The sequence below is a fragment of the Nicotiana tabacum genome, chromosome 4 (genome assembly GCF_000715075.1).
Source record: "Nicotiana tabacum cultivar K326 chromosome 4, ASM71507v2, whole genome shotgun sequence".
Lineage (NCBI taxonomy): Eukaryota > Viridiplantae > Streptophyta > Magnoliopsida > Solanales > Solanaceae > Nicotiana > Nicotiana tabacum.
Window position 1 is genome coordinate 40,926,092 of NC_134083.1, and position 18,501 is coordinate 40,944,592.

The 18,501-nt window shown below is 38.0% G+C and overlaps 1 protein-coding gene across 1 annotated transcript; it reads left to right on the top strand.

The window, feature by feature from the left end:
* Positions 1 to 1,931: 1,931 nt before the first annotated feature.
* On the top strand, positions 1,932 to 8,206 carry LOC107794948 (indole-3-glycerol phosphate synthase, chloroplastic). Its single transcript, XM_016617506.2, has 10 exons — positions 1,932 to 2,299; positions 2,656 to 2,904; positions 3,009 to 3,185; positions 5,403 to 5,477; positions 6,148 to 6,192; positions 6,283 to 6,447; positions 6,856 to 6,934; positions 7,345 to 7,427; positions 7,518 to 7,586; positions 7,835 to 8,206. Exons 1-10 carry the CDS (start codon positions 2,099 to 2,101, stop codon positions 7,916 to 7,918), a joined length of 1,227 nt encoding a protein of 408 aa, XP_016472992.1. The 5' UTR covers positions 1,932 to 2,098; the 3' UTR covers positions 7,919 to 8,206.
* The last annotated feature ends 10,295 nt before the right edge of the window (positions 8,207 to 18,501 follow it).

Genomic DNA, 18,501 nt, shown 5'->3' on the forward strand with positions numbered 1-18,501 from the left:
TCTTAAAAGAGGCCTTTAACCACTTACACATGTCACTAATAGAATACCCATTTGCTTAGTCTTCCAAACCTCATTACACGTGTATAGATATAGTACACCTATCTCTTATCATCATTTGAACTTGTGTATGTATAGATATGCCACCTAGTACATAAACCAAAGAGTCACCATTTGGCTTAATTGAGAACCCCATTTGCTGCCACGTTGGGAGGTCCATTAGGCTTATCCACAATTTTCTAAAAGCTTGTTAATTTCCCACTAAATCAATAATTCACATAATTAATTCTAGCACACAATTCACTTAAATAGTACTCCTCCGTTTCAATTTAGATGAGGTAGTTTGACTTGGCACAGAGTTTAAGAAAAAAAAAAGACTTTTGAAACTTGTGCTCTTAAAAATTTAAGAGGTAAACGCTTTGTGGGGCCATGACATTTGTGTGGTTATAAAAGCTTCTCATTAGGGGTAAAATGGATAAAATGAAGATTTTAAAGTTGAATTATTTCCAAATTTAGAAATGTGTCATTTATTTTGGAACAGACTAAAAAGGAAAGTATCTCATCTAATTTGAAACAGAGGGAATAATATACTTCATATACCTTACTATCATGGTCATGTGATATAGTACTGTTCCATAAATACGAGGTATTATATCTTGGACCATATTTCATCCCAAAATGTCAAACTTCGGCGATACTCAATTTCTTCGATTCGTTTACCCCCTGACCTTGATAACACTTAGTTATCGTTTGTTTGAAATATTATAAATACTTATAACCTCAAAAATAGTCTTGTCCTTGAACTTATGTCAATTATGTTACGACAAATTCAACGTTCAAATGTACGGGGTGTAACAAAAATAATAGTATAAAAATTGATATGTACTTACTTTAAAGAAAAGGAACCAATTCATATTTCGTTTGATGGAGTTTGATTTTATTTCCAGCATATTTCACATCTTATATTCAGGTTAATATTTTTGCTTTCTTAAATAAAAGAAACTTTGACGTTGTTCTAAAATTAGATTACACTCCGTTTCTGACCTTTTAGAATAACGATAATGTATTAATTCTCTTCAAATATTAGAAATTTTCTCATTCAATAAGAAGTTTCTTCAACGAACTATTCAAACATTTATTTCTATAAATTAAAGAGATCAAAATTCTTGATTCTTTTCTTACTTTACATGCTTATTAAAGAAAAATAAAAAATAGTTTCACCTATATTAATCTAGTAGAATTTGAAGAATCAAAAAGAATAAGTAAGATTTTTTGAAATATTTTACTATATATTTTAAAATGCAATAACGTGTTCTATTACTGTGCGAAGCGTGGACAAATTAACTAGTAAATGAATAAGCTTAATTGTGAGATTTATGAGAGAAAAATATTGACCTTGACAGTTATATATTGTCTCGACTTCAACTTCTAGTTTCGATCAAATTTGAAAATTATAATAAGGCGTAACAACTATCGTTCAATTTACTTATTATCATAAATATATGAGTTTTTAGTCTTACACTTGCTATATTCAAAACAAATATAGTAATGTAAGCATGTTACAAAATCGTGAAAATACTTGAGCATGTATGCCAAATTTTTTTTAATAGACGATCGTGTCTGAATTATGATTCAACTACTTAGCCCAAACGAAGAAGATGAAAAGGATAAAAATTCATGATTCCGCTACTATAGCCCATCACACTCTTGAATCTTATAGGAATTGTTCTTAAATGCCTTGTTATTTTGCTCTTAATTATGCTTTTACTTCAGTACATATGTGTCACCTGTAAATATATATATATATATATATATATATATATATATATATATATATATATATATATATATATAAAGAAATGAAACAGTATAAAACGGAAGCTAAAAACATACGAGTAATATTCTTCTGCAATATGAGGTAAATAAAAAAAAAAGCGCGAGACAGTTGGACGTTATGAGGCGGGGGTTGGGGATGGCGGCTGAGGCTAAAGATTAAAATCCCAAAAGATCTCAAAATCTAATTCCATATCCAGTATTGTTTGGTTAACATAAATAGCCCCTTAATAAAACCCATTGAATCAGTATCAACAATTTTTGAATAATGGATTCTGTAATACCATTGAGAACCACCACAGCAACGGCGGCAACTGTAGCGACGACGGTAAGACCCCGGTTCTCTATTCAACCCCTTTCCAATCCCAGACCCAACAAACCCGCATTCTCCCTGTCAGTTCCATCATCTATTTTCATGTCCCACCGAGCTCGAAATCTGCCGCAATGTTCACCCGTTCGAGCTCAACAGGTAGCCTCAATCATTGATTTAATTTTGCTATATATTCGGTTTTAATATTTTGCAAATTGCGTATTGAATTTTGGGCTTGTTAAAATTTTTAAAAAACATGTCTTTTTTCCATTATGTTATGATGTCTACATAGAGTTTAGGACCTCAAATTAATGTGTTCCCACATGCTTCTCTTTTATTTACTTCAAAGTTTTGGAATATCAACATTTCATTCTGATCGAGAGTTAACCTTTGGCAAGATTTCCATTCGTCAATTTTTATTTGCAATATTTGATAGCATTACAAGGATATATGAGAAAAGCCTTTCTTGTAAAGATCATTGTACTAAGATAAGGCATAATTGATTTAACTTGAAGGACGGATCAGCGGTGGCTTCAGAATCCACCATTCCCGAAGGAGATGCTCTCAAAATCAAGGAGTGGGAAGCAGAAAGATTCAAAGACGAAATTGCTACAAGTGAGGGTATAAGAATCAGAAGGAGGCCGCCATCAGGACCTCCTTTGCACTATGTTGGCCCTTTTGAATTTCGGCTGCAGAATGAAGGCAATACTCCACGTAACATACTTGAAGAAATTGTCTGGAACAAGGATAAGGAAGTTGCGCAGGTATCTCTTGGACTAGAGTCTCAATTGCCGCCTGAGCGTATCTATGCTATTATGTTCCTATTTCATTATATTCTACGAACTAAAAGGCGATTTTTGTTTGCCAGATGAAAGAGAAGAGACCTCTTATTGTATTGAACAAACTGCTTAGCAGTGCTCCACCTACCAGAGATTTTCTAGGAGCTCTGAAAGAATCATATTCAAGAACTGAGTTGCCTGCTCTTATTGCTGAAGTGAAGAAGGCTTCTCCAAGTAGAGGTGTTCTTCGCGAAGATTTTAATCCAGTATGTGCGTCATATCCCTTTCGTATCAATTGAGTCTATAGATCTTGTAAGCGTTTTAGTTTGACAATTGACATTACTTAGTTTCTCATACCTTCTACGTTGAGCTAAGAAATATCTGTTAGGAAACAGGGTAAAGTTCTGATTTTAAGTAAAACAATGTTGAAACACGTCGAAATATGTTATCTTTTCTTCTTTTTCTGTGAAGTAGTTCTTGATTGGTTTCACTTCGGTTGAATTATACAAGGACTCTTATGTTGAATAATTGTATTCTACAGAACTATATGTAGTTACTACGAAATGTGTTAATGATTTTAAAGGGACTTGAAGTGACATAAAGTTATAAACTAAATCAACAGGAAAAACAAACTTCCAATATTCTTCTCAAATAAAAGTGATAGTCATATTTACGGCAAATTCTGATCCTTCTTGGCTGTCTACCAGCAGCCAAGCAAATGAGAAAAAGATGGCATTGTAAGACATGTATTTAGAGCTATATTTAATTAAAAGGTTTCATTTAAGTTGGTATTTTTTCCGATGGATGAAAATCTAGAAAAAGAAATGAAAGTTAAAAAGAAGTTACTATCAGATTTTCCACCATTTTGATATAATTTTGCTGCTTGCCTTTGCAATGAGTTATTTACTACCACAATAATTATCATTAGAGTTCATCATGTACTTTCAAAACAGCTGAAATGAAGGTAGTTTGCATACTGACCTATGCATCTGTATGGTGACAGATAAATAAGCGAATAGTTGCTTTTCATCGTTGACTGGATTGATTATTTTGAAACTGGTAAGTAGTAAAATTATAAATAACAAACAACCAAGCACTAAGACAGTGTTTGTGAATTACAAGAGTTGAGGTCCCCCAATACAAAAAAAGAAGAAGGGATCCTAACTGATTCAAAAAGAAGCTCTTTTCCTGTAACGAGCTAATGAACTCTAACAAGCTGTCTTCATCATTTACATCTTGAATGTTGCACCAGAAAGTTAAAAACCATAAACATATGTACTTTAATAACTGTACCAGGTTGTCTTTCCCTTCGTTGACTAGTTCAAGATCATCTCTTGGTGTGTGTTGGTGTAACTTCTGCATAATATGCTATGCTGATTCCTTTATTTCAAGCTCTTGGTACTTCAATGATCTAACAGATTCCCTAATTTTTATAGTATCAACTAGCAAGTTTAACTCTCAGTCAGCTAGGTTCTTCTGTGTAAATTTAGGGGGGTTGGGGTAGGGGGTGGGGCAGAACAAAGGAAACTGATTATACATCTCCGTGCATTTACATCTAAAGGAAAAAACACTACTAATGCTGAGTGGCCAATCAAAACTATCTTCGCTTGTTTTATGTTTCTTCTTCTTTACTCTGAAGAAATCGAACATAGCATCCCTTCATTTTCTTGGTCAGCGCTGTAAAAGTTGAAAAGGATGTGACAGCATCATTTATCAAATTAATATATCACGTGGGCTAACTTTTTAAAATAATTTCCCATTTGTATAAAATTACAAAACTTAAGCGCCCTAAAACAAATTATAGAGAAAAAAGAGGGATGCATACGTAACCAATTTCCATTTTAGCATTAAGCAAATATGCTCTTGCTTGCTCCTCTATGTTGTGAAAAGTTGAAGTATAATTATAGTGACCTAAGTGAACCATTCTTCCTTTAGAGATTTGGTCTTCATCTGGGACTATGTGTTTTCAAGACTAGAACAGTCAGCTCGAGAAAATAGGGTGCTAATTTAGTCCGATGCAACCCCAGGGCATCATTCAGTGGCAAAGTTTTACACAGATTGTGGTAAGCCCACATCATGTGTTTGAGTCTTGCTTTCAACCAAACCTCGTATTTACGTGGAGACAGGTAGAGGGCCAGATCCACTATAAAACAACAGATTTCTCGGTTATCAAGAATTTAGTAAAATGCAGGTTTAGGTACATCAGATTATTTTCTTCTTCCACCATATATAGGGTTTCAGATTGAATCTCCTTTAGACTTAATAATCTATAAAGATCTTAATTAATAAAAATCTTTGCAGGCCTTTGTTCAAATATGAAATTGCATTTTATTCATGGACTCACACTTAGCTCAATCCATTGACAAAGAAAGCCATCCATTGAGTCAAACCCCTTAAAGAGCGTTCAAATGTTTCAGTTGCAACTTACCCTTGTTGAAATATTTGAAATTGGGGATTAACCTTTCAATGTTTTTGCATGACAGGTTGAGATCGCCAAAGCTTATGAAAGAGGTGGAGCAGCATGCCTTAGTGTTTTGACAGATAAAAAATATTTTCAGGTAAAGGTTCAAATTGCCAATACGGATAATGTTCTTTCTAGTAATTAATGGCTTTAGGGGATAGTAAAATTACTATCTAGTAACACCGCTATCAGAGTCATTTACTGTAAAAAAATAAATTTCATAATGTAAATGCAATGACCAAAATAAGGTGAAGGTATGATCACTCTTAAGATAACAATGTTGAGATTAGTTTCTTCCTATGATTTTCTAGTAGGAATCTTAAATTGTAGTTGAAGTATTTGGCAAAGTTGCAAGCATTTTGTTCCTTCTGATGCAAAGGGAATCTAATCAGGAATGTTCAAATATTTTTATCCTTTTTCATCAATTGAAAAAAATATTTGTATCCTTTTCCTAATAGGGCCTTAAATTGTAATTGAAGTGTTTGAAAAAACTTGTGAATATGATATGTTTATGTTACAGTTTTCTGTTCTGATAAAAAAGGATAAACCAACCATCCCATTTAAGCGAATGACTAAACACCTGATTAGCAGTTGTGGAGGTAGGTAATTGGGATGCATAATGGAGTTGTTTAGGAAGTTGCATCAACTGTGACAATTAGCCTATAGACTATACTAATTCTTGGTGTATTATGGAAGTGCTTAGATGCAGATTGTCAAATGATTTTCCAATTGTTGATTATGATTTTCTCTTTCTTTTTGTGAATTAGGGAAGCTTTGAAAATCTAGAGGCTATAAGGAATGCTGGAGTAGAGGTATGCAGGTTCCCTCATAGTTTTTTGTACAACCTATAATATTTCATAATTGAGTCCTTAACAGTTTTTCATTGAACTCCAACTTTGCAGTGCCCTTTGTTGTGTAAAGAATTCGTTATAGAAGCTTGGCAACTGTACTATGCTCGGGTTAAAGGTGCCGATGCAGTTCTGTTAATTGCTGCTATTCTACCAGATCTTGACATCAAATATATGATTAAGATCTGCAAATTACTTGGATTGACAGCACTAGTTGAGGTAAATTGTTACTATCTCCACTCCTACTTTTCGACCATTCCATGAACTGAAAGGCAAATAATTCAAAATCTACGCATCGGTATTTTTACAAAAAATTGTATTTATCTTTCATTGACGAAAAGGAAATGTCAGCTTCCATTTGTTAGAGGCAGTTGTTATGTTTCATGGATATGAAAGATATTTGGTATAAGTTATTTTCTTCATGAAAGATTGTTTTCAATATGCATATATTGGTTTTTGGATTTCTATTTATTCTTATTATAAACTACAAATCCTTTATTGATGTTAATATCTTTCTGTCATTGCAAGGATTCTCACTTTTCCAAAAAAAACGAGCTTCTCTTTCTGTATCTCTGTTTTATTTCGTTTCCTTATAATAACCATTTCAACTTCTTGCGCTTCTTCTAGGTGCATGATGAGAGGGAAATGGATCGTGTCCTCGGAATTGACGGGGTTGAGCTTATTGGCATCAATAATAGAGACCTTGGTAAATTGCATAATTAATTCTACACCACCAATCTACTCGTTTCTCAATGCAATACATGCTGTCAACTACTATAAGGAGACAAATTTAACACCAAAGGCTAACATGACCCTCTTGGGTTTGGGTTGTCTTTGTGTGTGTGTGGGTGTTTTGGGGGGGGGGGGGGTTAAGATGTAAACTAGCTCTATAAGGAAATTAAACAAAATGAACTCTGGATAAAAAGATCAAGGTTCCTACATTAAGTAAGAGATTCTAAATCCCTGTTCACTTCCATAGAAAGTCATGCTTTCTGGCTACATATGCTAGGGAAAAATGTACAAACATAATAAATAAAGTTATAAGCAACATGTTTGATCATTGTACTCTTCAATTGTCTACAACTTGCCAACTAAATCAACTTCTTCTATTACCAGGAACTTTCAAGGTGGACATTAGCAATACCAAAAAGCTTCTTGAAGGAGAGCGTGGAGAAAGGATCCGTGAGAAGGGCATAATTGTAAGATCTTCAATACATCATGTTAAGCTGTTATTTTAGTATTTTCTCTCCCAATAAGTTGTGATGTTAATTTCTACTTTAATTCTTCAGGTGGTTGGGGAGTCTGGACTATTTACTCCAGCTGATATTGCTTATGTACAAGAAGCCGGTGTCAAAGCGGTAAGCTGCCTTAATAATTTTGATATTCATAATAACGGCAGTATATAACTATTCCAAAACGGACACTAGAGGATAGTAGTGTTATTTCCTCGAATATGATTTTGCCTAGGTCCTTCTGTCTTCATTTGAAAATTATGTTTATCACCATCTACCATGATACATTCATTCTGATCAATACAATATTCTGATTTATACCCTTTGTCTTTGTCAATTATATATGATGATAGCGTTTTTTCGCATCTCTGTAGGTTCTAGTTGGAGAGTCACTTGTAAAACAGCCAGATCCTACTAAAGGAATAAGTGAACTTTTTGGTAAAGACATCTCCTGCTAAGATCCAGCCAGTTGACTCGGTTACTGTTCCTTTCCGGAGTTAATCTTGTTGAGATTCTTCACCTCAATTTTGTAATCTCTCACTATTTTGTATTGTTTGTCACCGGCTGGCACCTCTGTAAGATGTAACATATAGGTATCTCTCACCAATTTGTATTGTCCGTCACCTACTTGCTTTTTTGAAGATGTAGCATATAGATAGCAGTCTGAATGGAAATGCTCATGTTTCAGGATTCCTATTTCCACACATTTATCTTTCTATTTGATATTACATTTAGACTTCAGAGTGTTTGAACAGGTGTTTTGGCTTCAGTTCAAAATATCAAACGGGTTCCTCTGTAGGGATTTATGTTTTATTTGTAAGTTTAATGATAGGCATTGTGATCAAGCGTGTCATCCAAAATCTTTATTCTTAGGCCTGCAATTTGTTTTGCATCATAGTGCTACTTCGTCTTATATTCGCCGCTCCAACATCATATAATGATAAGAAGGTAGAAAACATAAATTCCTTTTTCAAGCGAGATGCAAAATCCTTCACGCTGTAACAGTAAATGGGTAAAATAGACATTGGATTTATTCTTGTGCTGCATCTCCAAGAAATTAATTATAATAAGGTACGTAGCAAATATAAATACTATACTTTTGGAACGTGCACCTTACTAATTTCATTTGGCGTATCTCGTGCATACTATGACAATAGACAATCACCACAAGTTACTATACTATTTTTATTAATAATATAACTTTTAATGACCCTTCAGAATTCAGATATGGGGGTTGTGCGCAGCTTCATCTAAGTTGAACGTCTTTTTTTTTTTTTTCTTTCTTTCTTTTTTCCGTTTTGATTTTAGTGTGTCAAGAAGCATGTGATTAATTATTTAGTATTAATTCTTGTAAGGATCTATCTAGATCAGGCAGATGATAATAATAATTAATTAACTTCAGTTTCAGCTCTTATGGTAGAGAATAGTTTGAACTGCTTAGATTTTAGAGTCACATGTACATGTGTTATAAGAAAAATAAAATAATTTCTCGTGTAAAAATAATACTTCAGTGACGTTTGACCATAGTGAGTACAAAAGATGAAGCTAATTGTAATTTGTAACCCTCCGTAAAAAGAACCTAAAATATTGCATTTGCTGATGAGATTGGACAACCTAGTCTCGATTCTCTTGGCTGCTAAACTCATGGATTGCTTGATTTTATCGAATGGTTGGTAATTATAGGGGAAATAACCTTCGATGATGACTCATACCCATGTCAATCCCACTTGGATTGGTCCCAAATCATTGACTCGACGTTTAATTCATCTAATCTTGTCCCAAATCATTTACTTAAAAAAAAAAAAAAAATCTGTCTGCTGTTTCCTCCAACATCAATCGCTTTCAATAAATTGTCCGATGGCATGTTTTTTTCCTTTCCTTGCTACCCTTGGCTTTGATATTTTTCTCCTGAATCACCCATATAAATACCTCTTAATAGAGTTCTCAGTAGAGCTCCCAATTAATATCTTAGTCTCAATAGTTTCAGTTTCTTGAATTATCAGTTACATCTATCCACTTTACATCTAGAGGAGTTGCTTAGGATTTTGGCATTGTCATTTTCGTTAGCACTAAGCTAGGCTTTTTTGAATATGTATTCTTCTACTTGTGCTACTTGGAGTTGTGTATCTTATTATTAAAGTTTCAGTATATACTAAGTTCTGCAGCTTTTCAAGTAGAGTTGCTGAGGAACAATTAACAAGCATGACAATAACAGGTGGTCCAATAATTAAAGATGAATGTCTCACGGTGCGTGGCAAAGTTGTCTTAACTGGGGTGCCAGAAAATATTGTCATTACATCAGCAAGCTCCAGTTCTGCATTTCTGGGAGCTAAATCAATGACAATTAGTTCTCATCACGTCTTTAACCTTGGAGTTCTTGATGAGTAAGTATCTCAATAATTGAAAATATTCGTAAAACTGCTAGCATTAAGGATTTGATCTGCCAAAGTTATTTTCTTTTTACTTTTTGCAGGGATTACAAATTCTTATGCCTCTTTATTGTGAAGATTTGGTGGATGATTCCCCGTGTAGGAAAAATCAGGAAGCGAAGTTCCAATGGAAACTCAGATGCTTCTCCTGGAAGTCGGAGAAGAATATGTTGTTTTGGATGAGGATGATTCTGCGGACCCTGTTCCTGAAAACTGTTGAGAAACGTTCCTGAAAACTGTTGGGAAACGTGTGAGGCTAATAGAAGAGAAAAATATTTGAAAGAGAAGCAATAAATTGTACAAGACAAGACAAGATTTACGTGGTTAAGCAATTTTGCCTACTTCACGGCCACACAAAGAATATCTCTTTATTAATTGAAGAGAGAAAGAAGAAATTGAGGGATGATTTGCAAATGAAAATGCATATCCCTTTTATAGGCATTTGAATGCCTTGCTGAGGTAAGCGCTTAAATCATAGGAATACCGATATAAGCGCTTACATCATACGAATGGCGGTGTAAGCGCATACATCATAAGAATGCCGATGTAAGCGCTTACATTATAAGTTCATCTCTTTTTGATTTTTCTTTCTTTTGTTTTGTCCACTTTTCTTTCTTTCACATACAATAACAAGTTTGCTACTATCAATCTCCCCCTCAAACCTATGTTACATCAAGAAAGAAATTAAAATAAAGATTTGCTATTCTCTGGTGGCGTATTCACCCTATCAATCTTGAAGGCTAACTGAGGCAGTGCACAACCTCAGTTTGTCAACACCGACAACTTTGGTCAACATGTCTGACAGATTCTTTGATACTGATATCTTCTGCAGGGAAAGAGTTTCTTCACTTATCAACTCTCGGATATGATTGTTTATCCGAAAAATGGATAGAGTTGAATTTATATGTAGCTCTAAAGATATGTGGTATAACTTGGTACAAATCGGAAAAGTAAGTAGAAATATATCGAATATTGACTGTAAAAAGAATAAAATACAAACCAAATTGAATGGAAAACGATATACGAACAAGCAAGACGAATCAATGTACAAAGCCCAAAAAAGGATAATCTCTCTATGAATATCAATAATCTTTTCAATATGGGAGTGTGTAGATGTCTTGGTCTCCCATCTACAGAAATGATAGCCACTCTTCTTATAGTGGAGGGATCCTACTTTGAATATAATTAAAAATACATAGTGAGAATACCATGATAGATTAATTACTTATTTTTTCCTTAATTCCCGCCGAGATTCTCTCCCTTACGACAGCTATAATAGCTCTTGTCTCTTAGCTCTATCTTGGCCAGACCTGGTAGTGGTCGATCTCTAGGTTTCGAGCTCGATATTGACTCGGGCTCGATATTAACTCGGGTTCGGTATTGACTCGGGCCCTGACTCTTGAGCTCGATAACACTTCTTCATATCATAGCTCGATATTGACTTTGATTTCAGTATTGATCGGTCCCTAAATCTTGATTAATTATACGAAAGTCGAAATCGATTTTGACTGTATACAGATAGTCCTATCGTTACTCGGGAAGGATGTGGCGAGAAACGACATGATTTTTCAATGATATGACTAGATATATACTGACGTTTGCATCGAGCTCGATCATGACGTACGCAATAGATGTCCCATCGGTTCAGTTATCAAGGCAATAAATGTGAGTCAGACGATGGTCGACCACTGTTGATTCTGAACCGCCATTGCCTAATCTATAAATAGCCCTTCTCTTCACTATTTTTCATTTTCAGATTTCCAACCTTCAAATCTTCTATGTTCTTCATCTGCAGATCTGTGACTGTCACTGCAAATTTCTTCTGAAAACACCAAATACTTCCGATCTTTGTCCACAGAAAGTTAGATGGCCAAAAAATCTAAAATCATTCCGCAAAAAGAGGTCGTTTCTTCATCACGACCCGCCGGTGGCGAGGATGTGGAGGAGCCTTGCCCTGAGGAATTCATTCCGATAGGGTGTTCAATTGTTGGTGATTTTAAAATTGAAAAACCCTCTCCGGTACCGGGCCGATGTGAGCCGATGTCAAGGTACCAGTGCACAATCACCGAGAAAGTTCTCAAGAAGTTAAACAAGAATGCAACCGGGATGATAAGCACATAGTATTCCCATCGCCTGATGAATCAATTACTACCCATGTGAAAGGGTTCTTAAGTGTTTACACTTATCCTTTCACGGTGGGTCCTTTAGACCCCGTCATCGTCACTTTTTGCAAGAGATACGACGTGACCCTAGGCTAGATCCATCCTTATTTTTGGAGGATAGTGATTCTTCTCTAATTTTTCTCGAGAAAAATTGAGGGGCGTATCTTCACCCTCGATCACCTTATGCGCCTTTATAGTCCCCGACTTTACCGAGGAGGTTTAATCAAGCTTGCTCGCCGAGCAACCAAAGCGTCTTTCTCGAGTATTGATGAAACCCATGGCCGGGGTTGGATGGGTCATTTTGTTCGAATCAAAACCTCGGACCTGATCCCTGTTGATGACCTGCCGTTCCTTGAGAAATGGGACATGAACCGTGAGCAATTGTTTCCCTTTGTTCGTTTTAATTTTGAGACTGCCTTTCATTTTCTTGATCTATTTTTTGCCCTTCTTGTCACAGTCGTAGCTCGGATGCTGGAACCGATTCCGGACCTTAAACAATGGTTTGAAGGTCTGGTGTCACAGAGACCGTACTCCAAGCGCGCTTGGGTAGAATTGTCAAAGGGTCGATGGGAGGCCCGTAGTCATGGTGAGTCTCTTTCTCGATTTGCTTGTTGTTTGTTCTTCTTTACTTATTTATCCTCCTTTTTCCTTTGTAGGACTCGGGAAGGATGTTATCATGAGGCCCCTATCTGGTGATGAAGAGGTTCCTGTACCGAATCAGGTTAGAGAAAGGAAGAGAAAAGATGTACCGAGTTCCCCTAGTTTGGAAAAAGAAAAACCGGCTAGGAAATCTCGCAAGCCAAAGGGGGGCTCCGGTGTCATGCCTTTGGAACTGATTAACCAATTAAGGGACAAGCCCGAAGAAGGAGAAGAAGATTTAGCCTGTGTACGGGCTAATGTTGTGATACAACAATCTTCCGAATCGGCGGAAGTGAATAACGGCATCCTGGCCATAATCCCAGAACAAGAAAATACTGAGACTATCCCGTCTCGAGCTAAGATGATTGAAGGGGAGGTCGAGGGTAGGACTTCTCGGGCAGCAGAAGATTCCTCGAGGGATGAGCTCGGGATAATTGACATTAGCGGATCCCCTCACATTTCGGATGCTATGATCTCTGAGGCTAGCATGTTGGCAGGTCGGTCCTTCGAGGGTATTTAGGAGCCGACCGATATCCACAGTTTTCTGGATAGGCTCGAGTCGGCTGCCTCGGAGGAGGTTATTGGTTTTGGTGGAATATCGATACCAAAGAAAGCATCATGGTCAAGTTCTGCTGGGTCTTCATCGGTTCAAAAACTGGTGGACCGATTCCCGACCCCGAGTGTTGATCCCGATCGTATGTGGAAGATAGTGCTCTCCGTGCCTGAGGATACCCGAATTTTCTCTCCCCTCGTGGGGATTGCTAGTTACCTTCGGTCCTTGGTGACCGAAGAGTATCAATCAGTGATGAATGCGGTAGGGCCCTCCTATCATTTTAACGAGGCTCAGCATGCTTTGAATTGGGTAACTCTGATGGCATCTCTACTGTTTCTTTTTTACTTAGAGTTGTACATAATTCTAACATTTTTCCTCATGTTTGTAGGCTTCGATGTTGCATCACGAGGCCTTCCTCCGAATCCGAGAGGAACATGAGGCTGAGGTTCGGAACCTCACTAAGAAGAGTGGCTCTTACAAGCTTCTTAGTGAAAAACTTCGAGCAGATTTGACAACAGCTCGAGAAGAGCACAAGGAGATGGTTGAGCAGGTATTCTGAATTTTTCATGATAGTGAAGATGATAATGAGATAACCACTAACAATCCGATTATGTAGGTTTGGTAGAGGATCGAGCAGATTGGACGGCTTAACTCACAGGTAGATGGGCTATTGGATGAGGCGGAAGAATTTAAAATGAATATGGATATCCTTGCCTCGAAAAGGAAGCCGTTCAAGATCAGTTAGAGTTGTATGAGGCCCAACTTTTTTCTGCGAAAGAAAAGGCCTCGGGGCTGATCGAGAAGATGAAGGAGCTTCAACATCGGTTGGATTTGGCTATTTCTGATAAAGCGGGTTTGGCTGATGAACTTGAGGTGGCCATATCTGAGGTCATCGAGGCCAATAAAAGACACGATGCTAAAGTGGCCTAATTCAGGATCGATGTTGAGGTCAACCAAGCTAAAGCCAAGAGCATGGTCGAACACGCTAAATGGCAGGCTCGACGAGAAGCTCTCGAAGAGGTCAATGCTCAGGGTTTTGATGTTGGGGCCGAGATTGAAGTTGCCAGGGCGGAGGAAGACAAAGCTCGAAAGCTGGCCTTCCCTGAGGAAGACTCTGATAGCTCGAGCGAGTCTGAAGGTGAGGAAGATGATGAGAACACGGTCTCCGATAAAGATCAAGCTATTTAGGACCTTAGGTAGTTGTTGTTTTTTCTTTTAAGGCTGTTTTCGGTTTTTGTAAATAACTTCCTTTAGGCCGAGTTGCCTTTGTGCAAGATTTGTATATAAACTTTCTCCCTTTGAAGCAAAATAGCCTTTTAAGTTTGATATATAGTCTCCGATTCGGGGAAATAATTCGAATCTGAACTGCATAGCCTTCGGGCTTTGTGGATAGTCCCCTCATTTATTGGGCTCGAATTAAGGTAGCCTTCAGGCTTTAATGGTTGAATGCGTGTTTGTTCGAACTCGAATTTAACGTAGCCCTTAGGCTTTATGAGTGAGTGTTTACTCGAACTCGAAATAAGGTATCCCTTGGGATTTGTAGATAGTCCCCGAGTGAGAATGGTTGCTTGAACTCGAAGTAATATAGCCCTTGGGCTTAAAGGTCGAGTGAGTATTTGCTCAAACTCGAATTAATGTAGCCCTTAGGCTTTATGAGTGAGTGTTTACTCGAACTCGAAATAAGGTAGTCCTTGGGCTTTGTAGATAGCCCCCGAGTGAGAATGGTTGCTCGAACTCAAAGTAATGTAGCCCTTAGGCTTTAAAGGTCGAGTGAGTGTTTGCTCAAACTCGAATTAATGTAGCCCTTAGGCTTTATGAGTGAGTGTTTACTCGAACTCGAAATAAGGTAGCCCTTGGGCTTTGTATATAGTCCCCGAGTAAAAATGGTTTCTCGAACTCGAAGTAATGTAGCTCTTAAGCTTAAAGGTCGAGTGAGTATTTTCTCAAACTCAAATTAATGTAGCCCTTAGGCTTTATGAGTGAGTGTTTACTCGAACTCGAAATAAGGTAGCCCTTGGGCTTTGTAGATAGTCCCCGAGTGAGAATGGTTGCTCGAACTCGAAGCAATGTAGCCCTTAGGCTTAATAATCGAGTGAGTGTTAGTTCGAACTCGAATTAAGAGTAGCCCTTAGGCCTATGGTTGAGCGAGCGTTTGCTCGAACTCGAATTAAGAGTAGCCTTTAGGCTTATGGTCGAATGAGTGTTTGCTCGAACTCGAAGTAACGTAGCCAGTAGGCTTAATGGTCGAGTGAGTGTTTGCTCGAGCTCAAAGTAAGAATAGCCCTTAGGCTTAATAACCGAGTGAGTGTTTACTCGAACTCATAGCCCGTAGGCTTAATGGTCTAGTGAGTGTTTGCTCGAGCTGGAAGTAAGAATATCCCTTAGGCTTAATAGTTGAGTGAGTGTTTGCTCAAACTCGCATTAAGAGTATCCCTTAGGCTTATGGTCGAGCGAGTGTTTGCTCGAGATCGAAGTAAGAATAGCCCTTAGGCTTAATAGTCGAGTGAGTGTTTGCTCGAACTCAAATTAAGAGTAGCCCTTAGGCTTATGGTCGAGTGAGTGTTTGCTCGAACTTGAAGTAATGTAGCCCGTAGGCTTATTGGTCGAGTGAGTGTTTACTCGAACTCAAAGTAATGTAGCCCGTAGGCTTAATGGTCGAGCGAGTGTTTGCTCGAGCTCGAAGTAAGAATAGCCCTTAGGCTTATTAGTCGAGTGAGTGTTTGCTCGAACTCACATTAAGAGTAGCACTTAGGCTTATGGTCGAGTGAGTGTTTGCTTGAACTCGAAGTAATGTAGCCCGTAGGCTTAATGGTCGAGTGAGTGTTTACTCGAACTCAAAGTAATGTATCCCTTAGGCTTAATGGTCGAGTGAGTGTTTGATCGAACTCGAAGTGATGAGTAGCCCTTGGGATTAGTAGTCGAGTGACAATGATATTTCTAACTCGAAATAAGAATAGCCCTTAGGCTTAGTGGTCGAGTGAGGATTTGCTCGAACTCGAAATAAGGTAGCCCTTGGGCTTCGTAGTCGAGTGAGAATGATTTCTCAAACTCGAATTAAGAATAGCTCTTAGGATTAGTGGTCGAGTGAGGATGATATTTCGAACTCAAAATAAGAATAGCCCTTAGGATTAGTGGTCGAGTGAGGATTTGCTCGAACTCGAAATAAGGTAGCCCTTGGGCTTAGTGGTGCTTGATCTCATTGATTTTTCGGTTGGCAGTCCTCGATTTATGGGGTAATGGTTGGCCCTTAAGCCTGTTTGCATAATATACCACAAAATAGAGGAATTGTTCTGGGATATGAGATATCAGTAAAGAAGAAATGTTTCTTTATAAGTCATTATACATGTGTTCATGTTTTGCGCCAGGGCTCGGGCCAACTACATAGGCATGGCTCATTTGACCATTTGGCCCATACAATTTTTCTTGTCGAGACCCTGTTGCCATGAAGTAACGAAGTAACTTCCGTACACCGAACTTGATAATCATCGTTGATATATTCGATGACAACACCCCCAGTATTTGAGGTTGATTGTAAGGAGGCCTCAGATACTGTTGAATTGTTCCAAGTTAGCACGATCAATGGTTGTCTCATTAAAAACCTTGCCGAAAAACCCATTTGGGACAAAAAACGGTCTAAGGGAAAAAGAGTGCAACGCGTGCTTTCAGGCCTAAAGGCTTCGAGTTGAATAATCCATCCCTGTCTCTGGTCGAACACCTGCAAGGGTTAGTTTTGAAATATAATTGAACATGGGAGGGTCGTACCTTAGCAGTAGTATCATTTTAGGTGTGACACGTTCCAATTGCTTGGTAGTTGATTGTCGTTTATCACACCGAGCTTGTAGGATTTCCACTATACGGCAGGTATCGGTCCCTGATCGGCCTTTGTTCTCGGTTGGTGTCCCTTTTAATAGCAGGCCCAGAACCCAACCAGTCGTCTTCAACTCTGATCTTCGATTGATACCGATTGTGTACATCGGCCCAGGTAACAGCTGGGTACTCGATCAGGTTCTTCTTCAACTGTCATGAAGCCATCGAGCTTCGTTCGTTTAGACCTTGAGTGAAAGCTTGAACATCCCAATCGTCTGTGACCGTCGGTAGATCCATTCGTTCTATTTGGAAACGAGATACAAATTCCCTTAGCATCTCGTTATCTTTTTGTCTTACCTTGAAAAGGTCGGACTTCGTGGTTTCGACCTTTATGGCCCTAGCGTGTGCTTTTACGAAAGAATCTGCAAGCATAGAAAAAGAATCGATAGAGTTAGATGGTAAATTATGATACCATATCATCTCCCCCTTTGATAGGGTTTCACTGAAATGTTTCAATAATACAGATTCGATCTAATCGTCTTCTAGATCGTTCCCTTTAATGGAACATGTGTACGAGGTGACGTGTTAGTTGGGGTCGGTTGTTCCATTATATTTAGGAATTTTGGGCATGCGGAACTTCTTGGGAATCGGTTTCGGAACTGTCCTGGGGGAAGGGCTTTTGTACGAATTTTTTGGAATCCAAGCCTTTCAATATCGGTGGTGCCCCCGGGATCTGATCAACCCTGGAGTTATATGTTTCCACCCTTTTGTCATTTGATTCAATCCTTCTTTCTCCCGACTCTATTTGTTTAGTCAGTTCCTCGAACATCTTAACAATTTCGGGATTAGTCCCCGATTCTTGCTCATTTGACCTTACTATAGTTGGCCCCGTTTTGTGGGTGGCTTCTTGGGGTGGACTAGGCTCGAGTCTGGTCGGTGACTGGGTTTGCTCTGCAATTGGGCTATTGCTACTTGTTGAGCTTGTAACATCTCGAAAATCATACGCAAGCTGATTTCGTTTTCCTCAGCGTTTTGGGTATTTCGAGCTGCAGATCGAGTTCCACCATGAATGTTATTTTCAGGGTTAGAACGTTTGTTTGCCTCGATGGCCGCATGTGAATTAACGTCTATTGGCTCTTCGACCCGAGCTCCATCGGGATCGATGAGTGGCCTTCCACCCCCGGGGGGTAAGTTGTTGTTCTCATCTTGAAGGCCAGCTTTGTTTTCGATAGGTAGGGCCATTAATTGAGAATTCATTGTTTTTAACCTGAAATTCAAAGACACTTCCAAGAGCAAGTGTAAAATAGTGTGTTTCACAGAGATTTGTACCAAATAACTACTATTATCCTTAGCCCCATAGTGGGCACCAAACTGTTTACCCGAAAAACGGATAGAGTTGAATTTATACGTAGCTCTAAGGATACGTGGTATAACTTGGCACAAATCGGAAA